General features: G+C 36.8%; 1 protein-coding gene across 2 annotated transcripts; it reads right to left on the bottom strand.

The window, feature by feature from the left end:
• Window positions 1-200: 200 nt before the first annotated feature.
• Window positions 201-18,267, bottom strand: GJA1 (gap junction protein alpha 1). 2 transcript variants are annotated; one of them, XM_069076945.1, is made up of 3 exons: window positions 18,173-18,267; window positions 17,998-18,052; window positions 201-3,151 (listed from the first exon to the last, which is right to left on the bottom strand). In XM_069076945.1, the coding sequence occupies exon 3, from the start codon at window positions 3,133-3,135 to the stop codon at window positions 1,987-1,989; it is 1,149 nt and encodes a 382-aa protein (XP_068933046.1). In that variant the 5' UTR covers window positions 3,136-3,151; window positions 17,998-18,052; window positions 18,173-18,267; the 3' UTR covers window positions 201-1,986. The 2 variants fall into 2 exon arrangements, with proteins under 2 accessions (XP_068933046.1, XP_068933047.1); XM_069076946.1 differs by lacking the exon at window positions 17,998-18,052 and having other exon boundaries at window positions 18,173-18,223.
• Between the last annotated feature and the right edge of the window lie 352 nt (window positions 18,268-18,619).

Here is an 18,619-nt window from a genome sequence, read left to right on the forward strand (position 1 = left end):
CTCAGATAGCTTGCTAAATTTTAGTTTAAATAAAATATATTTTTTGGTTACATATTCCCTATAGAATTTGGATATGTAAAGTAGAATGGAAATATGATCTTTATTTACAACTTGAAACAATATAGTGGACTTGGTGCCCTAAAATGCTAAAATAAATAAACAAAAATAAAAAGAACCACACAAAAAATGATGAAGCCACGTTTTATACTAAATTAAAACTTTATTGACTAAAGAACACTCCTGGAAATAGAATTCGATGGACTAGATCTACATACATGCAATGAAGCTGACCATGACAGTAGTTTAACATGGAATGTCAAACAGATTAGTCTGTTGGATTGTACAAAACTGTTTTATGTATGTTGTGCAACAAAATGAAAACTATGCTAAGTATTTCCCCTGTTTGACTGTGATAAACTAAAAAAGAAAAAAGCAATGCATTTGAAGAAACTGGTTGATTTCTCTGGCATATATTTCAAATAAATTAGTTTCTTGTTTACTTTTCAAAACTTCTTCCGGCCCCTGTTGAATTCCAAGCAAAATATAAGTGCAAAGTCAAAATTTCTGAAATCCCCCAGAGATTGAACGGTCAACCTCAGAAAAGTATGCACAATGACAGTTAATCCTGTTCAGTTGTATGCATGGAGTAAGGCAAAACCAAAAAAGACCAGTTACTGCAAAATTCATGTAGGCACACTTAATAGTCCAGCTCTAAGCATTTCTTCTAAGATTCTCACATTAATGACTAAAGCTTGTTTACAGTACTAAAGGTTCTATTGTTCAAGCATCAATGATTATATTTCAGAAAAAGAAAATCATTCATGCCCTCAATAGTGTCACTGCTACGTTAAAAAAAAAATAATTAACAAAACAAGTATCCATAATAGGATACATGGAAAAAAAATTGTGTTTTAGAATTTAAAAAAAGACTAAAGTGTGCTTTTCTTGCACAGCAGGAATTATATAATGTAAACACCATATTGGCCCACACCACAAAATCCATGAGAAAAGTTCAATTCGGAGCACGCTGTGTGTGCATTATTTTTCTGCCTGTGCTTGTGATTTCACACTGTATATGCCTGTACCGATCAATATACAGGATATCAAAATGCACTCTAACACACACACATACATACATGTACACACACACACAGAGACACACGTGATTTTCCCAAAATTAAACATGGTTTGACTCCCTCATGCCAACTCGTAAATTTGTAAGTGGTAGCCAAACTGTTTTAAGATTGTCTATAGGAACAGAAGGATGTGAAAGGTGAGGATTTATATGTGATGGTAGTGATAAGAAAAATGGATATAAAAAAAACATCCAATATATGTCCAACATGGAAAATCTTTTACCTGGCTGAATGATCTGCAAGTATATATGGAAAATGATCTTTTTGGTGGGCCTTGTCTGAAATTTTAATTGATTCAAAGGATATAGGTTATCTGGTTCAAATTCATTGAAACCTAGAAGATCAGACCTAAGAAGCTTACCTTCAAAGTGCAAATTTTAACAATGGAATGTTCTGAACAGGGAAACAATAAAGGACAATCCTACGTCTTTAACTTGTTCAAAAGAAATAACATCATTTTCAGGCAGCATTTTATCCTGACAAAAGTGATTTCTTAGTTAAACAGAAAATTATTTTGCAACCAACACTTTACAAACAACTCACATATATAAAACCATTCTAGGGAGAAGAAAAAAAAAAAGCACCCTACCTATGCACTGGCTAATCTTTTCCCACTTTTTTTTAGTGTTTAAATTCTCTGAATCAACTACTTTAAATACCGTGTGCCTCTCTCATCCTCCCTCCCATTTTCCCAAAAAGAACCCAAGTATTTTAAAGTCTTTGTGTTTGTCAAGCCTCCTGCCTGAGGCTGTTAAGTACCACCTCCACGGGAACAAAATTAACACCTAGGATGAGTATCCCAATGCACCATTTTTTTTCACTACTGATCCAAGACTGTTGTTATAGAGAGTTAGATCTCCAGGTCATCAGGCCGAGGTCTGCTGCTGGCCCTGCTGCTGGCTCTACTGGAAGGCCTTTGGTCCACAATGGCAAGTGGTTGTAGCTCATGGCCCGCTGCTAGTTTTTTGGAATTCTGGTTATCATCTGGAAAATCAAAAGGCTGGGCATGCGAATTGGAGATGGTGCTTCCAGCCTGTCCCATTCTATTCTGCTCAGCACTATAGTTGGCCCAGTTTTGCTCACTGGCTTGCTTATTGTAGTTACGGCAAGAAGAATTATTGCGATCTCCAGTAACAAGCTTGTACCCAGGAGGAGACATGGGTGACAAAGGAGCGGTTGGGGAAGAACAACCATTGAAATAAGCATACTTGGGAGATCCACACTCTTTGTTGGGACTCAGTGGGCCAGTTGTAGCATGGTAAGGATCACTTTTTCCCTTCACACGATCTTTGACACCCTTAAAGAACACATAGAATAGCTCAATGATATTTAAGGCAAGGGATACCAAAGACACAACCAACATGAAGATAATGAAGATGGTTTTCTCTGTGGGACGGGAGAGGAAGCAATCCACTTGATGAGGGCAGGGATCCCTCTTGCAAGTATAGACTGCATTCAAACTAAAACCATAGATGTACCATTGAATCAGCAGGAAGGCCACCTCAAAGACAGACTTAAAAAGGATGCTGATAATGTAGGTACGGAGCAACCCTCCACGCATTTTCACTTTGCCATGTTCTTCAATTCCATATTTGAATTTCTTTATTTCAATTTGTTTCAAGTGCATATCCACATTGGCGCCATCAGTTTGAGCAACTTTTAGCTCTTCCTCTTTCTTGTTCAGTTTCTCTTCTTTACGCATCACATAGAACACATGAGCCAAGTATAAGAGAGTTGGCACAGACACAAAGATAATTTGCAGGACCCAAAAACGCACATGAGAGATTGGAAAGGACTTGTCATAACACACATTTTCACAACCTGGTTGCTGAGTATTGCATCGAAAAGCAGACTGTTCATCACCCCAGGCTGATTCAACTGCAGTTCCTAATAGCAAGATTCGAAAAATGAAGAGGACAGAGAGCCACACCTTCCCTCCAGCAGTAGAATAGGCTTGAACTTTGTCGAGGAGCTTGCCTAAGGCACTCCAATCCCCCATGTTAGCTGGATGCTGTCTAAAAAACAAAACAGAACAAAACAAAAAATTAATCATATTTGTTAAGTTATTCTACCTGAATTATATTGTTTACAGATAGAAAAAAATTAAAATATAATCAAGGATCATGGGAACTATAGAAAAATTCATTTCAAAGCTTCATACTATTCTTCCTCCCAAAAATACAAAATATTCTCACTTCACATTTTTAAAAGAAGAAACTGGTTTTAATAAAGTCAGGTAAAGCATGAAAGCACTCCTCTGATAAAGGTAACCTGTAACTTATGGTCTTTGTTACCTGGGACACTGGGAGTTTAAGTGACTTAATCATAGCCATACAACTAGTAGGTGTCAGTGGCAGGTCTTAAACTCAGGACTTCCTGAGTCCGAGGGAAGGCTATCCACCATGTGATTCTGCTGCTCTGAAAAAAACTATAATAATTAATTTATTGAAATTAATATATTTAAATAATAACAATAGCTAGCACTTAAAAGATGTTTTAAGGTTTGCAAAGTGCTTGGCAAATGGTATCTCATTTTATCCTTATTACAACCCTGAGAAGTAGGTGCTATTATTATCCCCATTTTACAGATGAGGAAACTGGAATAGAGGGAGGTTAAATGACTTGCTCAGCGTCACACAGTATCTTGAGGTTAGATTTGAACTCAGATCTGCCGAACTCCAGGTCCAGCATTCTATCAACTGTACCACATTAAATAATAGATATTTAATATTGTTTATCGCAACTTAGTGGCACAATGGATAGAGTACTTGGACTAGGGTCAGGAAGACCAGGGTTCAAATCCGGCCTTAGATACTTACTAGCTAAGTGACCCTGGGCAAAGCACTTAATCCTGTTTACCTCATTTTCTTCATCTGTAAAATGATCTGGAAAAGGAAATGGCAAATCACTCCTGTATCTTTGCCAAGACAAACCCAAATGGGGTCATGAAAAGTCAGGCATAATTGGAACGACAGTATAACAACAACAAGCATTGTTTATGGCTATTTTTTTAATCTATAGAATACTTTTGGACTAAGATATATCCCTGGTTCTATCATTTGCCATGTGACTTAAAAACTGTGCTATATCTATCTATTTTATCAATTTGACAAATGAGGATAGTGTTTATTTGTTATGATTTATGAGGGCCTAAGTACAAAGCTGGCCAGTACTATTCTGTGAATTGGAATCTAGCATATAGATAAATATTTCTTAACCCAGAGTCTCAATGTATAGGATTAAACAGCAGTAACTCTCATTTAACAGGTGAAGGAAGTAAGGTACCGTCTTGTATTTGGCCAATGTTATTCAGATAAGTAGCAGAGCTTGGATTCAAATTTAGATGCCTTGACCCCAAATAAAGCATCTTTCTCCCATATTACCAGGCTGCTTTTATCAAAGCATATCTTATTTATAGGCACAGATTTTACATACTTACACACAGACACACACACACACACGTCACTATGGCCTTACCAAGGAACTTCAAGCACATTGTGAATTATATACCCAGTGATTCTAATGTCTATTTCACTTTTATTGGCTAAGTAGGGTCAATTATGTGGCACAGATGGCTTCTCTTTGACCAGAAAGGAAGAAAAATCCAATGAAATGTTCCAGTTTGACACATTTGTATATAACCGCTATAAAAGAATATCTTGTACACCATGTTTTACTAAATGGAAAAAGATGTGATTTGAGCATTTAAGTGGGAAGAAGTAGTAGTAAAAGGATTAACTTTAGATTCATTTTCCCACAAAAACACCAGAATCAGCTTTCTCTCTCTCTCTTTCTGGGTAATTAACATTTTTAAGTACACTTGTTGTGACAGATGTGATTCGTAACATTCTTCTAGACAGCTCACATATAAAATACATCACCATCTGTTGTGCCAGCCCTGCCTTTAGGGATGGGAACAAGAAGAGTATGGTCTGTTAATATGTACTATCAGTTGAATGCTCTTCCCCCTCCTTCTAACCTTGGATGTTAGCAAACCATTCCCCTAAAGGGAAGATGTAGGGCAAAGAGGGGAACAAATGATTCACATTCAACTACTGACTGCAGAAAGTGGTTAGAGACAATAAGTGAAGGCAAGAAAATGCATCCAGTGCCAGTGCTCATTGGCTAGCACTAATGAGAAAGCGTTGGTCCTCTCACTTTAGGCTATGAGTGAGTAGAATCATTCAAGTAAAAAATAAAAGGTCAAATGAAGATCGTCATGGGTTGGGAAAGAAACTTCATGCTGAGAGTAGCAGTGGGAAATCTCGGCTCAATGAAGGAACCATGGTACACCTAACCTCTTGCTTGGACTTTTAGTCCCAGAGACTGATACCAATCTAGAGAAACTGGAGGAAGAGTCAAAAATCACCAAAGGCAGAATGAGAGGTTACATTATGACTATGCTTTAAGTAGAGCAAGAGGCAAGTGTGGGTGTAGGGAGGGAGACTGAGTGCCAAGGACTACTAGCACATTTAATGAAATCTCCAGAAGGAGGAAGATGAAGATATTGAAGGCTTGAAGATCAAGGAGGAGATAGCTTTAAAGCCTAGAGAGGGATAAGCTTTCTTACTTGGGAGCCAGGAAAAATAAAGGAAGAATCACTCCTGATCCACCACCATCAAGTCTAGGGTGAAGAGAAGGAGGCAAAAGGCCGAATGATGACAGGCTGAACTAAGGGGTGAAGAGGAGTAAAGGTTCCTGCCTCAGCCCCTAGATTCTTTTCACCAGGGACTGAGGGGAAATGAAACCAATATGTAGATAGATGATCAAACCTAGTACTTGATGCTAATTAGCTATGTTACCACTGGCAAGGTATTTAACTTTTTTGAACTTTGGTTTTCTTATTTCTAAATGAGAATATTTTGCTGGATTACATCTGAGGCTTCTCCTAGTCCCAAATCTATGATCTATGATCCCATGAATCAGACTTCAGAAGGCCAAAACACCAATAGCCTTGTCAGACAAAAAGTTATCAGATAGAGAAAGCAAGAACCTATATAAAACTGAGGAAAAGAAGGTGGGAGCTAGAAGAATAATGTCTAGGGTCCCCTCCCCCCCCTTAGTTGGCATACAAGACCACAATTATTCTTACAGTTGTTTTAAGCAAGTCAATGCAAAAGAGTAACTTCTCACAGTCCTTTGTTATTTCTACCACTCACTGTCATCCTAAAAGAGGAGGAGCTATGTGAACAAGATGCGGATTAAAGTTAGGTAGATAGTGAGGAAGTAATTGTTTCAGGTCTAGCCAAAGAAAATGCTATTCTGGCAACCGTAAGGAAAGAAGGACAATATGATAGGTTGGAGATTGTAGCAGAGAGTGTAGTCAAATTAATAACAGAAGGGAATGAATGAAGGATTTGGGACAGTATGGTGAAGTTGTAAAAGAAAAACGGCTAGTATTTTTAAAATCAAAATACAATTCCAGGGTAATATTTAAATTCAGTAAAGATTAGGCTCCTCATATATTCTATATATTGAGGACACACACACACACACACACACACACACACACACACACACACACACAAAACACTTATCCTCAAAGACATTACCTTCATTTTGATAGAGACTAAAATCAGTGAGATTACTGCGTAAAAGAATGGGATTCAATCAAAATTCAAATCTGCCATTTAATATTTGTATTACCTTGGATAAATCACTTAATTTCTCTTTGTGCATAAAATTAGTGGATTCAATTAGATGACCTTTAATGCCCCTTCAAATTCTAAATATATATTATGGGAAAATTGCTAAACTAAAAATGGGATTAAGTGACTTAAACATTTGTTCATAATGATAAGAATTCTGATAAAAGGTCCATAAAACATGTTTCTATTTATAAGTGAGCAATAAACTCAACTTTTCTTGCCCCATCTCTTCATGTAATGATATCTATTGTTCTACCATGGCTAGAGTGGCAAATACCACTGGGACATAAAAGCTGTACCTTATAGATACATGTGTCATGCGACCCAGAATAGTCTTGGGGTTTCCTGGATAGAACAAGGAAGAGGCTAGAACAAGGAAACTGCTGTGTGTAGCTGTGATAGATCTTCCACTTACCATTTACAATCAGTTCTTCAAAAGGCAATCTGTACTAAAAAGCCTGCAGGCTCTCACCAAAAAAAGAAACTGGAATAAGAGAGAATGGGTCAAAGCTCCCCATGTATAAAAGGATACTTTAATTCTTTTAGTTCCATGGGCACATTTAGGTCTGTTTGCTTCTGAGAGGAGAGGAAGTTTGGACAGTGAAATGGATTTAAGACAGCACTGAGAGTTGCAGGCAAAGAGGACAGTGGATAGTCTTATCTGGGAAAAGAAGGTCAAGAAGGTTGTGATGAAAGACAGAAGAATAAGGAGCCAAGGGGAGAAAGAAGTCCAAGGAGGAGGAAGTTAGTCTTGATGGACAGATGTTGTAGAGGAAAAAATTTATCTATTGAAGAAAAAATACTAGGTAATAAATTAAGAAACACAATCGACTAGATTCATATGAATAGAAAAGGATTTTTGGACCTAAGTCAGTAGACAGCAGTGAGTTTCTATGTGATGATGTGTAAATTGGCCCTAATTCTATTCTCAAAAATTTGCAATTTTTGTCAGTACCATCTGCTTTTGCTCAGAAAAATGGCAGTCTTGGATGATTGACTTCAAAATTTCAGGAAAACATCCAATGAGGTATATTTGTAAACTTTGAATGATTACCAAATGCTTCCATATATCACACCATAATAATTCAATGAAAAAACAATTCAAGCCAGATTTTACACATGATTAGGATATTTATGAGTAATAATATTAGCTAGCCAATGTTTTATATCATTATTCAAAGTTTAATAAGTTTTCAAAGATGCTTATGGCAAATAGCTACAGAGATTACATCAAATCAAAAATCTAGAGGGGCTTTTAAATAATCGTGGATCACATGGAATCATTTGTTCACATTAGTCAAGTATGGAAGAACACACATAGTGTCACATTTTAAAAGTTCCTTTCAATTTAGTTCTGATGCTCTGCAAAAGTCCCCAAAGTGCCAGGGGAAATGAATTCAATGTTTGAGTAATTCTCTGGCTAGTATTTCCTTAGGGTTGTATCAACAAACAAAAATGTACAAAATAATGGTTTTGCACCCAAATAACTTCTACTTGAATTTAATGAGTTAAGCATACTCATCAGAGGAATAATATAACTTAGTCGTGAGATCTTATTTATCAGGTTGATCATCTAATTTCTTGCAACATGCACACACCCATCATTATCACTATCTAAGAGACCATCAGAAAATTTGAAGGCAATGGACGTTAATCCATGTGACTCACCCGTAAAGGCAACAAAATCAGCAAAAAGTAACTCCTAAATACTGCATCCTTCTATCATTCACTTTTCTCTGCTTGTATAAATTAATCATGTTAAAAGTTTGTCCACCTGATGGCATCTTCCTTACTCTATGCCTTTTTTGAAAAAAAAAATGTAAACCCTAAAATGATTTTATATTAAATCCATTTATGGACCATATCTCATTAAGTCACCCACCACTAGGTGACAGATAGAATGACTGACTCTTAATTATACAGGAAGTCAACAGTAGAGATGGGAATGTGATTTTTTGCTTTCTAGCTCCTAAACCAGGGCTATATTTGTTGAATGGATGCTAGAATTAACTGGTGTAAACAAACTCTCTATAGGAGTCAAATGCTCAGTTGCTAGAGCTAAATGAATTATTTTGGTACACACTTGTTAGGTTACCTTTCACAGTCAAACATGGTACCCTATAAAAAGTACAGATACCAAAAGTCCCAAGGCCAAACAAAACTGTACTTTCTTTGGCCTCTTGAAGACAGAAACAAGTCCCAAAGTAGGCAAACTATGATTCCAATGGTTTTCTCACTGGGCATATTCAGGATCCATGTAAATAGTAAGGAATGGTCCAAAAGGATCAAGGGGTAGAGAGGTTTGCAGGAAAAGAAACAGGTTCCCAAAATAGCTATACTATGTATTTTGAAAGTGAAGTTCTTTCTTCCCAAAGCAGCTATACTCTCCATATTTTGATAGTGAAGCTCTTTCTTTCAGGTGTTCTACTCTCCCCTTCTATATGAGTCCCTCTCTTCTTCTGCCAAATCACAAGAATTCTAAGTAGTTTTATTAAGAATACAAACATCTTGAAAACAAAGCTTGAAGATGAAATTATTTTGCCTACTTCTTTGCCAGAGACCAGCCTAAAAGACAAATCATGCTTCTGGACTTGTATTTTTGAGCCAAAAACCTCAGGCAGAGCCAATGCCAATGCCAGAATCTGAGCCTTCTGATGTCAGTAGTGAGTGTTACTTTACTTAGTCAAATTAAAAAAAAAATAATTTCAGTCAGAAAGTTTCTCATTAAAAATACAATTTAGGGACGGCTTGGTGGCACAGCAAATAGAGCACTGGCTCTGGAGTCAGGAGGACCTGAGTTCAAATTCGGCACTTACAATCATGAACTGGGAGTGGTGGTTAAAACACTGCCTTCTGGGATAAAAATAGGCCCATTTGTGTCTAAAATGGCACTTGATAATTTTGTCAATATAAGAGGTAAACATTTAAGATGGATAAGTTTGATATAATGGTAAGAGCACTGATTGAGAACTAGGAGCTCTAGGTCCCACTCTGCCACCAATTGGCTATATGACCCTACAGCATGGTACAGTGAAAAGCGTATGGGCTCTGAAGGCAGAGGATTTGGATCCATACTCTGTGTGACGTTGGGTAAATTACTTCACGTCTCTGCATCTCAATTTTCTCAGCTGTAAAGCAATAAGGTATGTATGTGGAGGGGAGGTGGACTGGATAGTCCCTGAGGACCTTTCTAGTTCTAAATCTATGATCTTAAGCCATTTTCCTTCTCTGGGTCAAGTTTGGGGGAAGGGGCAGAGGATGAGATGGGACTTAATAAAATTTCAAGAAAAATAAACCTATTACTTTTTTTTCCCTTTCTCTTAAGGCCTCTTGTAATTCTAACTTCTTAGCCCTTTTGTTATTTGAAACAGTTAACAATTGAATGTGGTAAGATAGGAAGAAGTTTCTGGAAGTTAGATTCTTAGATTGCAGAAAGGGTTTATCAGGAAAAGCAAGGGAGGATCATCTGTGCCCTTTAGAAAAGAACCTAAACACAAAAGGCCTATAGTACATGGACATTTATTGTGAAAGAACTAAAAATCACACCACCAAAACTCTTCTTTAAATGTCATAATTTGCTGATCCCAAATAAATTGTTTCTAAAAGGTAATGTTTAAAAGACCATGGTCCATGTCTATACATTTAAAATACATTTAGCATATAACTCAAATATTTTCTTTTTTCTACTCTTTATAACTCTACACACATATGCATGCACAAACATGTTTATGAATTGAGTTATATTAGAAAATGAGGGGTAGCCAGGTGGCACAGTGGATAGAGTGCCAATCCTGTAGTCAGAAAGATTCATCTTCCTGAGTTAAAATCTGGTCTTAGACACTTACTAGCTGTGTGACCCTGGGCAAGTCACTTAACCCTGTTTGCCTCAGTTCCTTATCTGTAAAATGAGCTTGAGAAGGAAATGGCAAAACACTCCAGTATCTCTGCCAAGAAAACTCCAAATGGGGTCACAAAGAGTTGGACATGACTGAAAGAACTGAACAATAACAACTATAACAACAACAAATTAGAAAATGATGGGAAAAAAGTTTCCTTCTGCTTATACCATCCTCCTTGGGATCTGGTATCTAATCATCAATAGATATCAACATAATAGAAATTGCTCTGAACTTAGGGACTCAACCATAATAGCATAGTGATCCCCAAGTCCACTGGAACCTATTTCATTAGAAGAGATTTTATAAGACAAATCGTGATAAACCATGGTTTTTGCATTTGCGATTGCATTGTTCATTATTTTTTCAAGAATCTCAGACTTCATTCTCTGTGTAGCTTTCCCTTAATCCCTCAGCAAATTGGGGACAAGGGAAAGCTACACAGAGGAAGGAGCCTGAGATTCTTGAAAAAAAATGGATATATGTGTATGTGTTTATGTATACACACACACACACACACACACACACACACACACCTGAGCTTCTCCTTCCCATTCCCAATCACTATCTACTTTTATACTTATATGTATACATCTTTACATGTCTAGTTCAATGTCAATTTCTTGAGGCTAGGACCATCACTATCTATTGAACTGAATATAGAAGCAACAACATAATAAAGTTCAAAGTTTGCTAGATTCATCATGGGAAAACCTAGGCTCAAATCCTAGCTCTGCTGTGTGCCTTTGTATAAGTTATTGTCTCTGGGCCTTGTTTATCTCATCTGAAAAGGGAGAGGTTTTGATTAGATGACATCTCAGGTCCCCTTTGTCTTGAAATCTATGATCCTGTGAATTGAATCAAAGTATCTAATAAAACACCATTTCAAAAGCATCTTTTACATACATGCATACTTGAACTGATGATGGGACCCAACTGCAACTAAGCTTTACAATAAAGAATTTCTTTACTTTATTAACCATCTTTTTGACTTTAAAGATTTGAATCAGTAGTTTCACCAGTTACTTTGAATTCCAATTAAGTTTGACAGTAATGTTATTACAGGTTGAAAGGACAATTAAGAAAGAAGTGATGTTATTATTCACATTTTAGGTATATATATATATATATATATATATATATATACATATACACACATATATATATAATCTTTAACTCCAAATCTAGAGCATTAATATAATCAGAAATAATGCTCCATGTCTGTCATGTCCTGTATCATATTTGCAAATTCATCTAATTTTTTGCATCTTTTTAGTATGTGTGTGTGTGTGTGTGTACTCACAATTTTGAAATGTGGTTATAGTTGCCTATATAATCTTTAAAATGATGCCCAGTTGTTTAAGCTTGTATGTGGAAGCAGATTGCTTTAACGTAAAGCCTTGGATTTGAAATCAGAAGATCTGGGTTCCACTCTCAGCTCTGCTACTTACTTTATGACATTTGAGTAGGTCTCCTCTTTTTGAGCATCTTGTCTCAATTAGAGTTTTCATTTCCTGATATCCTGGTTAACCACTTACATCTTTGCTTAAAAAAAAAAATCATCTTTTACATTTCTGCAGGTGGCTCAATTTGGTGGATAGCATTTTATTCTTAGTAGTTGAATTGCCTTAAAAAACTCTTACTAGAAACTGGAGTTAGTTATTCCTCTGCCACTTCTTAAATTGGAGGTGCTGACCTCCACAAAGTTTGTCTAGAAGGCTGTGGGAAGCAAGTATGGGGGTGGGGAGGATAGGTAAGAATCACTGCCTACCTTGACACAAATATAGAGGGTACACCTCCACACAGTCCATTAGCATCATCCTAATGGAGAATAGAAATAGTAACAGGAGCAGAAAATAGCGTAAATTCAGGACCTAGATGGCGGTTGTGTGCAAGGAGTCATTCTCCCTCTAATGCACAGTCTACTGCTCTATGCTCCCACCAAGGGTTTTGCTGTGTGCCTTTGGACAGGATATAGCAAAGCACCTTTGGTGACAGTCACATAAACTGGTGGCTTCAGAGTTATTTTCTTATTGGATCAGATAACCGAAAGAGCAAAATGGGAAGAAAAAAGGGGGTGCGGCAGGGGGTAACTGTAGTTTCTCTCCTTAAAAAAAAAATGAAACATTCAATCAATTGTTTTGTCTACAAAGTATATAACAAGGCTAGTGTAATGAAAAGAGTATCTGTTTGCAGGTCAGAACACACGGATTCAAGGTCACCAACTAGCTATGTGACCCTAGTATACTTCATAGCAGTCATTTAATCTTGATAGGCCTTAGTTTCCTCATCTGTAAAATGAAAAATTATGTCTAGGTGATCTTTTAAATTTAGGCTAGTTCTAACATACTAAGCTTCTCACTAATTTGATTGATGTGTTCCATACTGAATTCATTTGCTGTTTTGACATCTTGACACACCCATGGTACTCCCATGAAAGTACCAATTAGGTACAATCTATTTTCTTCTTTCTTTAGAATAGTCCTTCTAAATATTTCTTTTCTAACTTTACTGTCATTTCCTTAGGAAGGGAGAAATAAGAATTAACATTTTAAAAAAATATGACTTCAGCAAGAATTCTTACCTTAGGGTCCTTGATCTTTTAAAAATATACATTCTGCTAACAATATAATAGGTTTAATTTGTAAACCCTATGAATTTTATTTTATGCACTTAAAAAAGTATTCTGAGAAAAAGTCTATAGGCTTCACAAGATTGCCAAGGGGTTCATGACACAAAAATGGTTAAGAATCTGAACTAGAGAGTTTTTCTTGCAGTAGACATTTCTTTTTTCTTTTCTTTTTTAAGATACTCCTTTGATACCTTTAACTGCATAATATTGTTATATTAGGAAATTCTCAATTAGAGATATATAGAAGAAAAGTGAGACAATATTTTCTGTAAATGAATTACCATGGAATACCTGGCACTAGTATCTGTACAGGATGTAGGCAAAGAAAAATTGAAAGAAGAACAAAAATTCAACTCAACTTGCTACTTTTGTATTTGTTATTGGGGGCAAGCCATTAACCTCTCAGGGTCTCAGTTGCCTCCTCTGTAAGAAAGTAAGAAAGGCTGAATTTGATGACCTCCAACTATAAAGGCTATAGTCCTGTGATCCTATTTGGAGGACCATGAAAATTCCTAAATTGCACAGGAAATCTTCTACCCAATAGTCAGTTCACACTTTGTCAACATAATCTGCTGAAAATGAATAACTTTTTTTGTGCTGTGTGGATAGCATTTTGACAGAAGTATTCCACGGGATTCATCTTTGTCAGAAATGCATTAAAAATCTAAGAAAGTTTTAAAAAATGAAGAACAGAGCAAATGGGTAAAGATCTTTCATGATCTTCATCTTTTATACAATAGGTTTAATGAAAATTACAAGAAGCAGTTACTAAGTAATTACTGTATGCCAAGCACTGGGGATGAAAGGCAAAACATTGTCTCTACCTTTAAGACAAAAGACAAGCACAACCTATCCTAGAAAGGCAAAGTAAAGATTTCATGAAATGATGCAATTTATTCAGAAAATAATCACAAATTTACTGGAAAAAAAAGGAGAGTTTGAGGTGACTTTTGATATAGTGGGATGTGGATATCAATCAAATACATGAGCAGACTACTTTTGTCTCTACTTGATAACAGTGGTGTGTGTGTGTCTGTGTGTGTGTGTGTGTGTGTGTGTGAGTGAGGGGCATTAATGCTCAGATGGAACCTTGAAAAGGACTATAAAAAGATAGAGAAGAAAGAAAAAGGAAGGAGGGAGGTAACATACACACGTGTGTGTGTATATATATAATATAATACATATGTTTATATAATATACAACATATATATTAATTTGCTTTCCTTCCCACCAACCCCCTCACAGGCTAAGAAACATACTACCCATAAAGCACCTTTATGTTATAGCAGTGGTCTACAACTAGTCAATGGAATGAAATGTGCCAAGAGCTCTGGTCCTTCTCCACATTCCTATATGTCTATGGCAGAATTTAAAGCAGATTTAAACAACCAAACAACTCAGAAAGCCAAGAAGGGAGAAGAGACCCTCTGGGACGATTGGAGAAACCAATCCCTTTGAATCCTGCATTTCCCCAAGGATGCCCCAAATCTGAGGAAAAGCAGCTGTGAAAGGTGAAGAAGTGAAGAGATAGGGGTTACTTTGTCAACAAACTTCAAAAGGTTTCAGGGAACCCTGAAACATTTTAAAATAGTATTGAAATTATATTAAAAAAAAGTACTTTCATTACATTTTGTTCCCCATCCCCTCCAACCCCTGCAAAAAAAAAGCAAAAAGTGGTTATGTTCACAATTACAAAGTAAAATTGCTCTTCATATGGCAACATAGCATAAGACATTTATTTATAAATGTGTGTATGTATGGTGTCCTTAGTACAATGTTTTAGGTATTTCCCCCTAAGGACTTCAACATTCTCTCTGTCTTTGTCTCTGTTTCTCTTGCTATTTTCTCTCCCTCTCTCTTACTCTCTCCCCATCTCTGTCTCTCTTACTCTTTCTCTCTGTCTCTCTAAATACAGTTATGTATAGTTTTAATCCCCCCCCCTCTCTCTAAGCTTCTATACAGCAAGAATTCTTATTTTGTTTTTGAATTCCCAGCACCTAACACCAAGCATAGTATGTGCCATGACAAGCTTAGAAAGTTGACTGATTAAAGAAAATAATCCTCCCTTCAGGCTAAACTAAGGAATTTCTTTTTAGCTTCTAAGCCCTATCTGAAAGAGTAGTGGAAGGCCCCAGTTCAAATCCTGACTCTACTACCATTTACACTCCCTATAATTTGGGGTAAGCCACTTCACCTTCATCTTCCTCCCAGTTTTTTCACCTATAAAATGAAAGAGTTGGATTAAGTGAACTCTAAGGTTTCTTCTAAGTTGATCTTTAATATATTCTAGCTCAATTCATCTTGTGGTCTTTGTTGCCTTTTTCCCGGAGTGGCTAAATGAAAGGTGGTTTTGGGGGATAGGGGAATACTCTATTACATAGTAGTTTTGCCTCAACAATCTCAAGCATTACAGAAATCACAAATTAGGTCAACTCACATGTTTTATAAACCAATATTTATCTTTTCTATCACTAAAGACTTGGTTAAAAATAGATGAAATTCATTCCCAAAGTAGAACCTTGTGTTTGATGCTAACATTTCTAAGGTACAGATAAATATTATTATCACTCTGTACTCTCACCCCCTAACAAACTGGAACTGAAACAAAGAAATAAACATATATGTATACTTATAAATTCAACAGAGGTATGTGGTGGGAGATAGACAATTGTAGCAAGATCAGATTGTAAAATTCACCTACTGCAGGGCTGGGCAAATATAAAATCAGTCAATATTTAATTAAATAACCATGGCTAAGGAGTTAGTACAATCTAATCATCCCAGGATAGGGTTAGGTTGGACTTGAGTGGAGTACTTTTTCTCCTTTTCTCAGTAATACCTTAGTTTCTTCACTTAAAAATTAGGGCAATGTCTCCCACTCATCTCAATCTCAGAGATGTTCATAGAAGTCCTAAAGATTTTTCAGAGTTCCTTTAAGATAAAGTTGCTTAGGCATGTTTATCATAATATCTAATCTGTTCTGATTTCTAAAGCTATAATGGTATCTCTGTATCCTGCATGTTGGAGAGAAGAAAGGACTCTACATATGCCTATCAGGGCAGAGAGTGACAAGATTAATCAAATCTATTGTTTTCTTCTCAACCAGTATTTCAAACTTTGTCCTCCGCATAACCCACCACCCATTTTTTGTGAGTAGACCTAGGTCAGAAGGCCCATTTTTACTATGGATGACTCTGAGGGCAACAATTCCATAAACATTTCAAAATCCAAATCTTCAGGAGTTCTGTAGTATATTAAGCAGTCCAGATGTTAAGATGGCAGAACTCATGTTGCTTCTGATCTGATCCCTGCCACACACACAAGTCTGAGACACAAAGTCACTACTCACAAGAGTTTTCTTTCTCTCTCTCTCTCAAACTCTTTGTGTTTAATGTTCCCCTTTCAAACATGGAAGTTGCCTGGAGAAAATACTTTTTTTTGTTTGTTTTTCAGCCTTTTTACTACATATAGCAGGACCTACTTTAAGGAGTTAAACTAATTGCTTTAGACTGGAGATTAAAGCAGAGGAAAAATCCTCACTGAGCTGAGACTTGCAGTTTTACATTTCTGAATAACAGAACATGTGTTATGTCAATAAAATAATATATTTTTAATTTAACCCCCTTGGACAACATTGACTGAATCTTTGATTTAAGGCAAAAACTCAGACAACAATAACAATAGGTAAGCCCCTCTAGCCTCCTGGAATCTGCTTCAGGTTTAAGAAAAGGCATCTTTGTAAGATGTTGGTTAAGAATCACACTTTTCCTATTCTTTCTCCTAGCTCTGGAGACAACTTAGGGATACTACTTATTGGCACAAGAAGGAGATGGTCCTTCCCGTTGTTGAGACAATCAGCAAACACCCACCAGCCACTGAAAGGACATCGGTTCCCACAGATTGCCAACGTGGTGGGAAAGCACAGGAGGCTTTTTCTTCAAACCTTCCCTCAGTAGGAAAGTTCTCAAAGGATTTGGAAATAGAGTAACCTTATTCAGTTATTTTTTAAAAAACACGCCACATTTCATGTATCCATCTGGGGTCTTTCCGTCCGATTTTTTAAAAAGGAGACAATTTCATGGAGAGACCACGTGCAAGTCACCGGATCAAGGTTAGCAATATCTTAACAACGTGCCTAATTAAGAAGCAAACTCGATACAGGCTATTACAAAGCAATCAAGATTTCCATATGAAAGTACAACGGGAAGAAAACAGATAGGAAGCAGTCGAGGCAAAGCTCTAATTTTGAAGATGCTGTCAGTGCGCACCCTCCCTCCCACATTTCCCTCCAACTGCAACACACCTAAATTATTTTAAGAACCAAAGTGCAATTACACTTTATAGAACGGCACTGTGTCATTACAGATATATGTACATACATGTATATTCTGGAACCCTGCAAAAGAATCAGTTACCACTTTCCTGATTCCAAGTTGACGGTTCTGGACAACATTTTACCTGTTGCAACATTAACTGACAAAACTTTAAACTCTCAAAAGAAAGCCAGGATATTCGAAAGCCTTAATTTAAAAAACAAAACAAAACAAAGGAAGTCCATTCCATTCACCAAACTATTTGCAGTTCTTAACTTAAATACGAACATTTCAAGCACTTACAAACTTTAGAAAAATTTTACTTAAAGAGAAAGAAGATAATAGGTAAAGTTTTTTTTCTTTGAAACTTACTCTTTTTCTTAAAAGGAGTGGTGCAGCCCAAGCAAATGTTTGAACTCTTTGGAGGCTGAAATAAAATGGAAAAGCCAGTTCAGGCACTCGGACCTGTCTATTTAAAGTTTAAAAGTCTGCTGCCGTTTTGTCCTTTCCTCCCTCCTTCCCTCTAATGAAAGAAAAGTGCTGATACCTCGTAAAAGCCTTTTTGTAACTTAGAGCACAGAGAGCTTTTTAAAAGTTTCAAGCCACTGACTAAACTTGGAGGAGGGGTTAGCAGGAGAAAGGGGAGGGGCGAGAGGGGAGGAGCGGGCAAAAAGGAGCCTGCAGCAACTGCAAACTGTGGGAGGAGAGGGGGGCGGAGGGGCTGGGGTAAAGTGGACCAGTAGGAAACAGACGAACTTGAAAGGGGTCCCGCCACTATTAATTGGAGCAAAAGAAAAGTGAATTAGCCTCATTCCTCTGAACTATGAGTCTCAGCAACGTTGTTGAAGGGCCTCCCTTTTCACCAGAAGCTCGAGAAAGTAAAAGACAATAGCTGCTATATTTAAAAAAGAAAGAAAAAATACAGCCCTTTCCTAGAACACAGGGGATTGTGAAATATGTCGACAGATTAGATAGATACATAGGTAGATAGACA

The sequence above is a fragment of the Petaurus breviceps genome, unplaced genomic scaffold, assembly GCF_028583685.1.
Source record: "Petaurus breviceps papuanus isolate PSGF00001 unplaced genomic scaffold, PetGlider_PUasm1.0 90977, whole genome shotgun sequence".
NCBI classification, from domain to species: Eukaryota; Metazoa; Chordata; class Mammalia; order Diprotodontia; family Petauridae; genus Petaurus; species Petaurus breviceps.

Excerpts from the sequence above, each read along its gene's own strand:
- GJA1 (XM_069076945.1), bottom strand. The coding sequence starts at position 3,135 with ATGGGGGATTGGAGTGCCTTAGGCAAGCTCCTCGACAAAGTTCAAGCC.